At 57.3% G+C, this 14,869-nt stretch overlaps 1 protein-coding gene across 8 annotated transcripts in view; it reads left to right on the forward strand.

Moving 5' to 3' along the window:
* TNXB (tenascin XB) overlaps positions 1-14,869 on the forward strand; it is a 63,037-nt gene that overhangs the window by 14,040 nt on the left and 34,128 nt on the right. For 4 of the 8 annotated variants that reach the window (XM_060163174.1, XM_060163175.1, XM_060163176.1 and 1 more), the window contains exon 1: positions 14,312-14,510. In XM_060163174.1, the coding sequence (XP_060019157.1) occupies positions 14,447-14,510 (64 nt within the window). In that variant the 5' untranslated portion in view covers positions 14,312-14,446. Of the gene's footprint in view, positions 1-4,336; positions 4,494-4,676; positions 4,941-5,761; positions 6,515-7,649; positions 8,019-9,004; positions 9,299-10,924; positions 11,216-11,568; positions 11,875-13,466; positions 13,817-14,197; positions 14,511-14,869 lie in introns of those variants that run through there. The other 4 variants (XM_060163180.1, XM_060163171.1, XM_060163172.1 and 1 more) reach the window with 4 other exon arrangements.

Consider the following 14,869-nt stretch of genomic DNA (forward strand, 5'->3'; position numbering starts at 1 on the left):
TGGCCCACTGCTGCTGGAACATCTCTGGTGACCTTGAGCTCAGACTTCCTGAGGCTGCCGACTCCATTTTTGTTCATCACTGTAGTCAGTTCTTTTTGTTATTGCTGGATCCAAATCTGCCCCATTCTAACATCCATCCATTGGCCCTAGCTGGGCCTTCGCCAGCCGTCAGAACGCGATTTTTCTTTTCCTGTGTCTTACACCATAGGCTTTCAAGTATTTGGAGACATCAGCCATCGCGTCACCCTTCATTCCCTCCAGGCCAAATCCACTGGTTTCTTCTCCCCTTTTCTTAATGCTTTGTTCTCTGAATCCTTCACTTTTTGGTTTTCCTCCTCTAATACCTCCTGCTTTTTGCATGTGCCCCACCCCATCAAAATGTGGGAGCAAAGAGGACCCCAGTTGTTCCCCCGGCTCACTCTGGCTACCCTGGCACTTTTCTCAGAGTTGACGTATATGAACTTGTGGTCAGTTCATAACTGACAAACTGTCAGTTATTTTGATCACATTTGATTTTTTTAAGTAACTTTTAATGATAAAAGTCATATAGGCTCAGTGTGGAAACTTTAAAAAATATAAACAAGGAAAAAAGAAAAAATGAAGGAAGACAAGAAAGAAGGAAAAAAGAAGACATTCAACTACATACTCTTTTTTTTTTTTTTTTTTTTTTTTGCGGTACGCGGGCCTCTCACTGTTGTGGCGTCTCCTGTTGAGGACGGAGCACAGGCTCCGGATGCACAGGCTCAGCGGCCATGGCTCACGGGCCCAGCCGCTCCGCGGCGTGTGGGATCTTCCCGGACCAGGGCACGAACCCATGTCCCCTGCATCGGCAGGCAGACTCTCAACCACTGCACCACCAGGGAAGCCCCATACTCTTTTTTTAAGCCTAAATATAAGCCTTTGCATTTGGCTCTCTTCAGTGTTTCATTTTTGCTTTGGGCCAACCTGTCTAGGCTGTTGCAATTATTTGAGTCTGTGAGCTGGTTCCCCTACCTCCGTGTCATCGGTGTATTGCAAAACCTCCTTTCTCTGTCTCCTTCCAACTCACTCTTAAAATATTTGTGGACACCCTAAGGACAAAGACTGTGGCCTCTCATTAGAGATTTCCCTTTATGCAGATTGGGCCTTTATGATGTGTTTGGTCTCCTAGTTTCAAATCATCTGACATTTCTACTGTCCAAATGTTTTCCTGCATCATCCCACAAATGCCATTGTTGGGTAGGCCATGTCATTCTCATCCCTACCCAGTCAGGACTCTGGAAAAATAAATAAGTCCCAGGGCCTAAACCTAGGAAGCCTCTAGGACAGAAGGGACAGCTCAGAGGTGCTGGCTGTCACCCCCACCCCAACTGGCCTTGTCATTCTAAGTCTTCTTATTATCCCCTCAAGCCCAGAGCCCTGCCGTGTTCTGTCTCTCCTTACCCCCTGATAGGAGCAGAGGCAGAAATCCCTACTTTGCTGCACAACCAAGAGAGCTTGGATTTTTCTTCTGTTTAAAAAAAAATTATTTTCAGTTATAAAAATAATGTAATCACAAGACAAGAATTTGGCAACTAGAGAAAAAAAACAATCGTTGGCTGTTTCACACTAAAACAAGCACTGTTAACATTGTAAAGTGTTTCTCCCACTCTCTTCTGTGTGTATATTATCTGCATAGCTTTAATCTTGAGAGGGTAGGACTGTTTTTTTTTTTTTTTTTTTTTTGCGGTACGTGGGCCTCTCACTGTTGTGGCCTCTCCCGTTGCGGAGCACAGGCTCCGGACGCGCAGGCTCAGCGGCCATGGCTCACGGGCCCAGCCGCTCTGCGGCACGTGGGATCTTCCCGGACCGGGGCACGAACCCGTGTCCCCTGCATCGGCAGGCGGACTCTCAACCACTGCACCACCAGGGAAGCCCATGAGAGGGTAGGACTTTTAAACAGAACTTTTCTAAGGAACTTCAGGGAAAGAAGAAGTAAAATAAACACTTGAGATAGAAGGAGCTTACAGGGTAGAATCATCTCCCGCTCTTAGTAAATATGAACTTATCCTTGGTGTTCTCAGGGGGTGCAGCCTCCCCGCTGCAGCCCTAGGCTTTCTCCCTCTCCGTGGGGCCAGGCTGGTGTTGAGCTGGCCTGGGTCCAGCTTGGCCATGCTCTTAGCTCATCTGCTTTGCTCTGGGTATGGGCCTCTGTCACATTCTGGGTCCTCTCTGAGCCTGGGTGTGGAAGATGCTCCTGTAAGATTGGTCCCCAGACTCCTCCCTTGGACTCCACATCAGCCTGTGCTACTGGCCCTCTGACTGTGCTTTCTATGCTTTTTGTGGCTGGCCCCTAGAATTGTGCCTCTTGCCTTAGCCAGCACTCTCTATCCATTTCTGTTGGCACAGAGGACATTCAGTAGCTGGCTGTCCTCTGGCCACTGCCATCTTCCTAGAAGCCTCTCTCTACATTATCCCCTCCCCTTTTCTAGAACCACTTCTCTCTCAAAGCCCAAACTCTACTATCCCTGGCTAAGGGACACGCCTAGTTATTGGAATGATTTTCAGAACACAGAAGAGGAACATTCCTCCTTTCCCTGCATACGTGGCATTGTTCCTCTGACTCAGTGGTTCTCCAAGTGTGTTCCCTGGACCTACAGCATTAGCATCACCTGGAGCACTAGACATGCTAATTGTCAGAATCCACCCCCAGATCTACTGAGTCAGAAGCTCTAGGGGGCAGAGCCCAGTAACCTGTGTTGTAACAAGCCCTCCAGGTGATTCTGGTGCACCCCAAGCCCAAGGACCACTAACTTAAGAAATGTTGCTATTTTGCAAAAGGCAAGGTCTTCTATGAATGTGAGAGAAAGCATGAAGAAACTGAGGGAGGTGAACCCCCGAACAGAAAGACGTTCAAGTATTCCCTGTCTGGGTGTATTCTGCAGCCTGGAAATGGGCTAAGCCACGTTTTCATTGGGACACAGGCCCTTGCAGCCTGAGAAAAGTTTGTTTGGTCTGGTCTGAAAAGCAGGGTGAGGATGAGGTGAGCTCCAGGGACCAGCCAAAGTGGAGTCGCCCACCTGGGGCCATGAGGTTGATATTGAGAGTAGAGTTAGAAGCTTGCCAAGGACATCAGTGAAGCGGCCAAAACTCTCACCAAGGGGCAGAACCAGCTGCTAGCATCTGGCTAGAGAGCCTGCATCAGACCAGACAGACGGTGCTGAGAGATGGGCTTAGACTGACAGTGGGACTCTTCAGGGGACTGTTCCCAAATGGGTCTCAGGAGGGACTACAAAGCGTTTAAAAGGTTCATGTAGGTGGTCTGAAGGGAGAAGGAGAGCTCTGGGGGTGGGCTTCTCTTGCTGAAAGGACCAGACATCATCAGGGAGTACTCAAAGCGTGTGTGTGTGTGTGTGTGTGTGTGTGTGTGTGTGTGTGTATTCATGTGTGTGTGTGTATGTGTATTCGTGTGTGTGTGTGTGTGTGTGTGTGTGTGTGTGTGTGTGTGTGTGTGGGAATAAGGGGACAGAGAATACGTTCTGGGAAGGAGGAGAAGCACACAGGTCTTGAGCTGACACCAGTCCCAGGCCTCCCAGGATGGGGTACCCTAGGGCAGAGTGAGCAGGAGCGGGCTGGGGATCCTGTGTGCCCAGGAAAGCTTGACTTCATCCTGAACCCAGAAGGCTCTACGTGGACTCTCGTCTGGTTTTATGCTTTGGTATTTACGATGCGGATTTTCCCACAATTCTCTTGGTTTGGGAGAGCACCTTCTGAAATTTCCAATCCTACTTGGCTGAACGGAGGTGTCCCCATAGCGGCCAACATAGCTAAACAGAACAGAACGTCTTTATTAGCTGTCCTAGATAGACAGCCCAGCGAAATGCTGGGCTGTTAGACTACTCACAAATGTCCATTCCTCCTGTTTCCCCAGAAGAAGAGTCCTGGCATGTGTCAGAATTCTGGCAGAGAGCTGATGACCAGGCTAAAAAGGTAGTGCCCATGAGAGGGGACTCTGAGGTCACACTGCCTGGGTTTAAATCCCTGCCACTTTCTTGGTGTTGGTGACCTTGGGCAAGCCACTTAATCCTTCTGTACCTCAGTTTCCTCATCTGTCCGTTGGGAATAATACGACCTACCTCATCAGATTCTTAAGCAGATTAAGTGAGTTCATATCTATAAATCGCCTTGAATAGTACGTGGCATGGAGTAGGTGTTCTACATGTGTTTGCTGATACCACCCACGCGCCCCAGCTGTATAGGGCCAAGTTCTACACAGTCGCATGTTGACCCTGCCTGGAACTGGAGAAAGGATAAGGGGGCTTGAGCGGCAGGGGTGAGAGTGGCAGCCCTGATCCACCTGGTGCTTTCTCTCTTGCAGACAGAGGGGCCGAGCCCCCCATTCACAGCACGGGTGCCCAGCTCTGCCTCAGCCTATGACCAGAGAGGACTGGCCCCCGGTCAGGAGTACGAGGTCACTGTCCGTGCCCTTCGAGGGACTAGCTGGGGCCCTCCTGCCTCCAAGACCATCACCACCAGTGAGATCTGGGGCTGTGGGGTGGGGTCCTGGGTGGAGATCTGGATTTGAGAGGGGTGGCTGGGAATATGCCCTCCAAGAGGGCAGAGGGGAGGGATTGGCTGGGGGCAAGGCTCATAGAAGGAAAGCTGGTGACTGCAGATCCAGACTCCCACCTGATCCCTCCTCTCTCTGACCTGGCTAGTGATCGATGGCCCCCAGGACCTCCGAGTGGTGGCTGTGACGCCAACCACGCTGGAGCTCAACTGGCTGCGCCCCCAGGCCGAGGTGGACCAGTTCGTGGTGTCCTACGTCAGTGCCGGCAACCAGAGGGTGCGGCTAGAAGTGCCCTCTGAGGCAGACGGGACGCTGCTGACCGGCCTCATGCCAGGCGTAGAATACGTGGTGACCGTCACTGCCGAGCGGGGCCGGGCAGTAAGCTACCCGGCTTCTGTCAGGGCCAACACAGGTATGGCTGGCCAAGGGTTAGGGAAGTTTCTGAGCATAGGAGCCACTTCCTAGGGAGTCCACATGTCCGGCTCACAGGCTGCTCTGAACGCACCGACAGGGTGTGTGGCAGTCCCAAAGCACCTGCTGGGGGGCCTTGCTGTGCACCAAGGGCTCTGCGGAGATGGAGTTCTCAGGTGCTTGGAGTACTGTAGGAAGGCTGTGGGCTGGAGTTTGGGAGGAGCTGCCTCATGCAAAGAAGCAGTAAATAGGAGATGCTGTCCGACCCACCCAGATGGGGAAGGTTCTGATCCAAACTTGGACACAGGGACAGCCCTTGAGCTCAGTCAGTGGTCAGATCTTGGAGAGATTGGAATTAGGCAGATGAGAGATCAGCACTCCTGTTGACTTTAGGATTGGGGATTGGGGGACTTAGGTCTCAGCAGTAATTTTCCACTAACCCTCAAGGTCTCTTAACAGATGCCTGGATCTTTCTTTTCTTTTCCTGTGACAGAGGGACGCCCACCTCGCTGTAGCTCGCAGTCTCTCCTCCCACTCCCCTTTCTCTCCTTCAGACACAGGGCCCCACCCGCTGGTTTCTTCTCTCTAGGGCACCAACAGTGGCGGGCTTGGAGGGCACGGGGTGAGGGAATCCTGGGACACTAACTCCTTTCTCTCGATTCTCTTTCCAGGTGGGGCTGGGGCACAGGAGGAGGCCTCTGGCTCCGGTGGGAGGGACGGTGGGAGGGACGGTGGGAGGAACTGCCGCGGGGAGGAGTGCAGGGATTGGTGGGGGGCTGCCACTGACCGGCTCTCCCCCTCCCCCTTTTTCCGCCCCGGCAGCACCAGGCCACTACAGTCACCCGGAGGCGCACGCCCCAGCCCCGTCCCCCAGGCCCCGGCCCCGGCCGGTCCCGGCCCCGCGGCCCCCGCGCCCACCAGTCCCCCCTCGGCCCTCGCGGCCGGCGGAGGAGGGGGAGGCGGAGTCTCGGCCCGGGCCGAACCTACCCCAGCCCCCTCGGCGGGCGTGGGGCAACCTGACGGACGAACTGGGCCGCTTCCGCGGCACCGCGCAGGACCTGGAGCGCCACCTGCGGGCTCACGGCTACCCACTGCGGGCCAACCAGACCTACACGTCGGTGGCGCGCCACATCCACGAATACCTGCAGCGGCGTCGCCTGGCGGCGGCCATCCCCACCAGCTCCCCCGCACCCCCGGCCCGTCGCTCCCACCCCACCTCCAGCCCCGACTCGGGCACCTGGAAGCGGGACTCCAACCAGGGCACCTACGGCCTCTCGCCCGAAGGCGTCGACCGGGTGGCTGCTCCCCGCCACCCCAAGCCCGAGGTGCTGGGCAGTTCCGCCGACGGCGCACTACTCGTGTCCCTCGACGGGCTCCGCGGCTACTTCGAGCGCGTGGTGCTGCGCTGGCGGCCCCAGCCGCCCGCAGAGGGCCCCGGCGGGGAGCTGACCGTGCCGGGCACCACGCGCACCGTCAGTCTGCCAGATCTCAAGCCCGGTACCACCTACCACGTGGAGGTCCACGGGGTGCGGGCAGGGCAGACCTCCAAGTCCTACGCCTTCATCACAACCACAGGTAGTGTAGGTGGGGCCGCGGGACCACCCATCTCCTGCCCAGTCTCACCTGCCACTGGAGTCGGCATCCATGAGTTCCTCCCGCTGCCTCACTGCTCCGGCTGCCACCCCACCGCACGCTCTGTCTTCAAGCCCTACCTGGTCCAGGCTCCAAGAGAACCTCCCCAACAAAGCGCACTTTCTCACGTCCCTAGACGCCACCTCCACCCTCAGGGTCCTGGTGGATACCCAAGGTCAAGGAGACCTGTTCTTTGGGACTGTCTGATTTTCACTTGGGTTCCTAGGACACTTCTGCCAGGAATCCTGTTCTAGGCAACAGAAGGGGCATTTGGTGGGAGGGGCAGTGTCTGGAGCAGTTTGGGTCGGGTAGGGAGAGAAACCAGTGGTTCCCCACTCTGACTCACGGTGGTGAGAGCGGCTGAAGACTGTGGTCATGGTTACTGTTTTCCACAATTTGGCCCCAACCTCAAAGGGACACATCGGAGCTGCTTGGAGGTGGCCTTGAAGCCATCAGGCAGCATGTGTGTGTGAGAGGTGAAACCACTGCTTCTTGAGCTGCCTTTCCAACCTCCTGGCTCACTTCACACTTGTCTCTCCCACAGGAACGACGTTCTGGCTCGGGGAAGGGGCGCTCTGTGGCTGTCGTGGGGAGGGTTCTGGACCTCTTCTTCCCCCACAGGGCCCAGATGCCACCTGAGCTGGATGTCCATCCCCCCATCCCCTCTTCCCTCTCTTCTCACTACCTACTCTCTCTGTACCCTCCTCCCCTAACACCACCGTCTCCTCCTTTCTTCCAGGCTTGTCACTGCAGCACTATTGGAAGTCACGACCACCACCCAGTGGGGAAGGGGTTCCTGTGGGGAGGGACATGGTGGTCTGTCGGGGCTGGAGGTCACAGGAGCCTTGTGGGACGAGGGATGGCAGACTTTATTTCTTTTATTTATTACTTGCGGGCCTGTCTGTGCAGGACTGTGGTGCACGTTTGGGATGATGAGGTGACCCAGGGGGTGATCCAGGAGCAGAAAAGGGAGGGTCTGTAGGCTCTTAGAGGCTAGAGGGCAGAGCCTGGGGGCCAGGGTTTCCTTTCTGACTCTCATACTCCACTCTCCTGTTTTTCTCCCCCTGCCTCTTCCCAGGGTCCTCCCCCTCAGACCTCCTGGGGGCCACTGATGAGCCTCCTCCCTCAGGCCCTTCAACGACTCAAGGGGCTCAGGCCCCTGTCCTGCAGCAGCGACCCCAGGAGCTGGCAGAGTTGAGGGTGCTGGGCAGAGACAAGACAGGGCACCTCCGCGTGGCCTGGACTGCCCAGCCTGACACCTTTGCCCACTTCCAGCTGCGCCTACGGGTGCCCGAAGGGCCTGGGGCACATGAGGAACTACTGCCAGGGGATGCCCGTCAGGCTCTGCTGCCCTCACCCCCTCCTGGATCCCCCTATGAGCTGTCACTTCGTGGGGTGCCCTCCGGGGGCGAGCCCTCTGCTCCTCTCATCTACCAAGGCATTATGGGTACAACCTGGATTCTGCTCAAGACCAATGTCCTGAGGTTGGGGGAGGGGCTGGGCCATTAGGATTTCAGAGGTGGGGTGGAGATTGAAGGGCAGGGCTGGTGTTTGGGTCAGGGTGGTAGGAGAAACAAGGAGAGAAAAGGAGTTGAGGGTTCAGAGGCAAGAGGGATGGAGGGGGTCTTAGCACAATGGTAGGGTGGGCCAGGGAGGGGAGTACTCCAGGCAAAGTAGATGAGAGGACAAAAGTCAAAGGATGGGACGAGGATTCAAGGAGAGAGGCTGTTGGCCCCCTGGCTCTCCGCTTACAGCTTTCTTTGTGCAGAATCGCCCTGCCCCCACTTCCTGGTTACTCCTCTGCCCCAGCCCGCCCACTATGTCTCTCAGGGTGGGTGTGGGGAGGCGTCTGGCCCTGAGGATCCTGACCCTCAGCCCTCTCCTCCCTTTCCCTTCTCCCAAGCCCCTGCCATCCCCTCCCTGGACAGGCTAGGACAGTGGCGCTGCCCCTCACCCTGCGAGCCCAGCCTGCAGTGGACAGCACCCCCTGGTCCCATTAGCCAGCTCTCCCTGCAGCTCCAGATCAAGCTCACCACTGGGGAGAGGGCGGTAAGGGAGGGAGGAGGTCAGGTGGACCGAGGCGTCTTCAGACTGCTCTGAAACAGCAATGGCAAGGTTCTGAACTCTCAGGGAAAACCACAGGGGACCTGAAGCTCCCCCAGAGACCTTGGTGTGAAGAGGGACTGGGACCTTTGTGAGTGGGGAGGCAGTTATCGCAAGGGCAGAGCCAAAGCTCTCACTCCAGAGCAGAGACTGGGGAGAAATGCCCACCTTCTTAGAAAGGCTGGTCCCGGAGAACAGAGGGCGGGGAATGGAGGCTTCTGGGAAGGGAGCTGTCCAGGATGGAGTGAGCCAGTGGGCAGAGGAGAGGGAAGGAGCCTGGGGACAAGGCAGTGCTTGAGCCCACGTGCTTTGCTTTGCCCCACACCCCAGACAGGGATGGGGAGAAGCCTGGGCAGCCCTTGGCCCCGCCACACCTGGGCAAGCTGATGGTGACGGACATGACTTCCAACTCCCTGCTTCTGCACTGGACGGTCCCTGAGGGCGAGTTTGACTCCTTCGTGATCCAATACAAAGACAGGGACAGGCCCCAGGTGGTGCCTGTAGAGGGACCCCAGCGCTCAGCCCTCATCTCCAACCTGGACATCGGCCGCAAGTACAAATTTGTCCTGTACGGGCTCGTGGGCAAGAAGAGGCATGGCCCCCTGGTGGCTGAAGCCAAGATCTGTAAGTGAGAGGGGTCACACACACCCCTGCCTCTGCCCTCTGCACAGTCCTGAAGTGGGTCTGCCCAGTGCTTCGGCAAGTCCAGGAAGGCTCCCTGGAGAAGGTGGTGCCGGAGATGAATCCTGAAGGGAAAATTGTGGTGGTCAGGCAGGGAGGTTGAGGAGGGTAGAGCAAACAGAGGGAGAGTGAGGCAGGAGAGAGTGTGGCCCTGTAAGAGAATCAAAGCCTCTTTCCTCTGGGCGGGGGGCAGGGCACCTGGCAGCTGAGGGCACTGATCTCACTGGTCTCATGTGTCCGACTGAGTCACTTGGACCTCATCTGAGGACCCTAGGGAGCCGCCAAAGGGCTTTACGTGAGAGAGTGACATAATTCAATATTTATCTTACAAATAACACTGAGGCTGCTGCAGAGGATAGCTGGAGAGGGCAGTCCTATTCCCTGAGGCAAGGGGCAACGGATGTGAGGAGCAGTGCAGCGGGGGACACTTAGTTAAACATCTTTCGAGCATTCGTTAAGTGTCAGATGTGTTCAAGATGTTCTAAGTGTATCATCGCACTTCACCCTCATAAGCAGCCCTGTGAGGCATGCTCATGTCACAGGTGAGGAGAACTGAGGCGCAGAGAGGGCCAGGTCACTCAAGCAGAAAGTGACGGGGCCATAGGGTCATCCTGCTGCCCTCATGGGCCTGGAGAGCAGAGGAAAGGCCTGAAGAGGGGGTGTGGGTGTCCCAACAGGCAGAAGCCGGGGGGCAGGGAGAAGAGACATGGCCACTGGAACCCTGGAGATGGCTAACACTCAGGGCAAGAGCAGAGGAAGGGGTGCCTGCAGGGTGAATTGGGGAGAGGGACGCCAAAGTGAAGGGCGCGGTCAGACGTGTCAGATTCCGTAAGAGTGAGTCAAGGCTACAGAGTGTCCACTGAACTTAGCAATGGCGAGGTCACCACTCACCCCGGTGAGAGCGGCTGGTGGAGGCTGGAGCTGGGTTGGGAGGGTGAGGTAGGTGAGGACATGACTACAAGCAGTGTAGACATCTCCTTCTGGAATTTGGGCTGGGACTAGAGAGCAGAGAGGGAGGGTGGAGGCTGGAGGGCGACGGAGCTGCGCGGAGGAGCTTGTGTAAATGCGCGTGGCACAGCCCAGGGAGGGAGGGTAGGAAAGGAGGGAGTGGGGCCCAGAGCGCAGGTGTGGGGGCTCTCCCACGTAAGAACGCGCCAAGGACCAAGCTTCCCTCTCTTGGAGAAGAAAGCAGCTAGTTGTTAGGCCTGGAAACAGTAGAGGCTGTCCTGGAAGACTTCCCTGGCCGTGGAGATGTGGAAGGGGCTGGCTGGGCTCCCGTCTCTCTGAAGCCCTTTCCAGGCTGCAGAACGAGTCAGGGCCACACTAGTCCATACAGTGCTTTTGTGCCCCATCAAAGAAAGCACCCCTTCTTCCAGGTGGGCATAGCCCTTTGCCAGGGTTGGCAAGCAGAGCACTGGCTGGATTTCAGCCCCTCCGTGCTCCCTCCACCATGCACCTTTTGTGTAGTGAACAGCCTGTACAACCTCACACGGCATCCCCAGGTGGGAGATGGTTTCCTTCTTATCCTTTGACCTGTGTCCCTCCCTTCTCTCTACCTGCTCTTTCTAGTGCCTCAGACGGATTCCAGCTCAGTGACTCCACCTCGCCTGGGAAAGCTGTGGGTGACAGATCCCACCCCAGATTCGCTGCACCTCTCCTGGACTGTCCCTGAGGGCCAGTTTGACTCCTTCGTGGTCCAGTACAGGGACAGGGACGGACGGCCCCAGGTGGTGCCCGTGGAAGCCCCCGAGCGCTCGGTCATTGTCTCCCCGCTGGACCCTGACCACAAGTACAGATTCACTCTGTTTGGGATTGTCAACAAGAAGCGGCACGGCCCCCTCACGGCCGATGGTACCACTGGTGAGTAGCGGCCACCCAAGCCCCCATGTGACCCCTCCCAGTCTCCCGCACGCTTGCCCCCAGCCAGGAATCAGCTGGGGCCTCCCAGCGAGATGGCTGACTCCGAATCCTGGCCCTGCTTTTGGGCTCAGGGCCAGCCAGCCTCCCCCGCACTGCTGGGACCCTTTCATCCTGTTCAGCTGCTCCCCAAGGCCCAGAAGGTGTGTCATACCCTGGTTGCGCCAGATTTCTCAGAGTTCATCACTCGTGCTAGTTGCGTAGAGACTCCCACAGGTGTGACAACCTGTCCAAACCCCAGGCCCCAATCCTGGGGTTCTGCCAGCTCAGCCCTGCCTGGATCCTCTCATTTACAGCCCCAGAGAAGAGAGAGGAGCCCCGCCACCCAGAGTCCCCTGAGCAGCCCCTGCTGGGGGAGCTGACAGTGACCGGCAGCGCCCCAGACTCCCTGCGCCTGTCCTGGACGGTGGCCCAGGGTGCTTTTGACTCCTTCATGGTCCAGTACAAGGATGCGCAGGGGCGGGCCCAGGCAGTGCCCATCAGGGGGCATGAGAATGAGGTCACCGTCCCCGGCCTGGAGTCTGACCGGAAGTATAAGATGAACCTCTACGGGCTTCATGGCAGGCAGCGCGTGGGGCCTGTGTCCGTGGTGGCCACCACAGGTGAGTCAGGGCTGCACGGGGCTCCCTCCCTGGCCAACCCACAGCCCTGTGAGCAGGACCTGACCAGGGATCCTTCACACTTCCCTCCACCTTCTCTTTCTCGGCTCCAGTTCTGCCAAACCTCCACAGTCTACTTCCCGACATCCCAGGACTTTGCATCCAGCTGCCAGCCCCTGACCAAACTTTCTTGGCCCTGCTTCTCCATCTCCAAGAACAGACCCCATTTCCCACATTCTGAGCACTGGGAATCACCCCTTCGTCCCGGGCTGTCCTCCCCGTGGATGTCCTCAGCCCCTGTGTTCTTTCCCCACGGTCTTTGCTGGCCTTCTTCCCCTGGCTCAGGTTGTGGTCATTTCTGAGCTTCTGTTGCCTGCTGCCCACACCCTCCCGCGAAAGCTGCTCTGTTCAGAGCTGGCAAATCCAAGAGACATGAGCTCCATGTTTCCCCAGCCTCCTCCCAGCCCCCTGACTCCCTGACTCCCAGCCAGCTTGGAGCAGGGCAAAGGGCTCACTTTCAGCCCCCCTGCCCTGCATTCCTCCATGGGCCCAGCCTCCCCCATCCAGCACCATTTCCATGGCTGTGTGGCATCACGGTTGGGAGCATGGGCTCTAGAGCCAACTGCCTGGATTTTAATCCTAGCTCTGGGATCTTGTGCAAGTTACTGAACCTCTCTGGGCCTCAGCTTTCTCATCTGTTAAATGGGGATGATAATGGTAACAGCTTCACAAAGTTGTTAGAATTAAATGAGTTAATATACATATGGCACCTAGAACAGTGCCTGGCACATCAAAACTGCCATTGAAGAGTGAGCTAGTATTTCTCCCTGACCCTCTCACTTCCCAGTATCCTTTTTCTCTCCTCACCTCCCCACCTTCCCCATCCTTGCCTGGGTTATCATTCTTGCCTGCTGCCTCCTCAATCTCCTGTCTCCTTAGCAGTCCCCCATGGACCGTGGAGTGAGTCACAGAAGGGCTGGCTTCCCTGTGTCAGTCTCCCCGCCCCATGGAGCCTCAGCAAAGACCTAGCTGCTGCAGACGGTGGGCAGATGCCTCAGGGCTGTGACTCTAGCCCAGGCCGGGGAAGAGCACCGCCCTCCACAGCCCCTAGCACCATCCGCAACATCTCCCCCGCCCACACCCCGCTCCCGCTCTTGTCTGAAGTGGAGGGAGAGGCAGGGTTGCCCAGGGAAGCCTTAGCGGAGCACATCCCATTTCCTGTCCTGGTCGGTGGAGCTGAAAGGGAGGAACACAGTGGGAAGAAGCCTTACTGCCCCCTCGCTCTCCTGTGCTCAGCACTGTCCATGAACACAGCAGAGAAGCATCCCTCAGAGTTCCCTCTCTTCCTATCTTGTCTCCTTTCTCAGACGTGAGAGGTGGCCCCCTACCCCCACAGTGCAGTCGTCCAGCACTGACGAGGTTTAGGGGCCTGTCTCAGCCCTGTCTCCTTTGATGAATTACTGAATGGCTAATACAAAGGCTACAGGAACCCCTAAGCTGACAGCTTGAAGAGTATATTTGCCAAATGTACTTTATTGTCACGATTAACATCACCACAAAGCACATCACCTGTAAAGTCTAATCTCTTCTCTCAGCCCCGCAGGAAGGCATGGACGAGACCCCCAGCCCCACAGAGCCCAGCACAGAGGCACCAGAGCCCCCCGAGGAGCCCCTCCTGGGGGAGCTGACGGTGATAGGATCCTCCCTGGACTCGTTGAGCCTCTCCTGGACCGTCCCCCAGGGCCACTTCGACTCTTTCACCGTCCAGTACAGAGACAGGGACGGGCAGCCCAAGGTGATGAGGGTGCCTGGGCACCAGGACGGGGTCACCATCTCGGGCCTGGAGCCAGACCACAAGTACAAGATGAACCTGTACGGCTTCCATGACAGCCAGCGCGTGGGCCCCGTCTCTGTCATCGGGGTGACAAGTGAGTGGACGGTGGAAGCCCCAGGGTGGGACCTCGTGGGAGGATCACCCTCTCTCAGGTGATGGGTGAGTGGGGTGCAGGAGGCCCCTCTACTCGAGGCTGAGCCATGGTGCCCTGTGTGCCTCCTCCAGGCTCCCTGAGGACCAGTGTGTCCCCCTGGGCAGGGAAGGGCCTCTGTGAGCCATGCTGGTGGCTGCCCTGGTCCCCCACAGCTGACCCCGGAGGCTCCAGGCATGTTTATGAGATGTCAGCTGAACAGGACCACCCAGCCCCAAGGACGGGCTTCTCTGAACTGACTTCAGGGCCCGGAGCCGGGGCCAAGGCTTGGGAGGAGACCCAAGGACATCACCTGGGACCCTGCCTCACCCTCTCTGTGTCTCTCCTTCTCTGATGCAGAGGAAGACACCCCCAGCTCCACAGAACCCAGCACAGAGGCCTCGGAGGCCCCCGAGGAGCCCCTCCTTGGGGAGCTGACGGTGACAGGATCCTCCCCGGACTCGCTGAGCCTCTCCTGGACCGTCCCCCAGGGCCACTTCGACTCCTTCACCATCCAGTACAAGGGCAGGGACGGGCCCCAGGTGGTGCGTGTCGGGGGCGAGGAGAGAGAGGTGACCGCTGGGGGCCTGGAGCCCGGGCGCAAGTACAAGATGCACCTGTACGGCCTGCACGGGGGGCGGCGTGTGGGCCCCGTGTCCACCGTGGGCGTGACCGGTGAGTGAGGCCGGGGGCTTGTTTGTTTTCGTCCCACCAGTGGCCCCCAGCCTCCCCGTGGCATTGCCCTCCATTGCCTTCCCCACCTGCCTGTGGAAGACCTAGAAAGAACAGCTCACGGGGGACTGGGCAACAACCAGCTGCATGACTTTGAGCAAGTCTTAAACTTTCTGTGCCTGTTTCCTCAGCTGTAAAATGGGGATAGTAACACCTACCTCACAGAACCGTTGTGAGATTAAATGAGTTAACAGACCTAAGAAAGGGTCTGGCAGCAAGTAAACATGCTGGCAATGTTTGCTGCTATGGTTACTACATTTGTCCTTAGCCTGGGGTCTGCTCTGTCCCCTTTGGCTGGTTCA

Source organism: Lagenorhynchus albirostris, chromosome 10 (genome assembly GCF_949774975.1).
Source record: "Lagenorhynchus albirostris chromosome 10, mLagAlb1.1, whole genome shotgun sequence".
NCBI classification, from domain to species: domain Eukaryota; kingdom Metazoa; phylum Chordata; class Mammalia; order Artiodactyla; family Delphinidae; genus Lagenorhynchus; species Lagenorhynchus albirostris.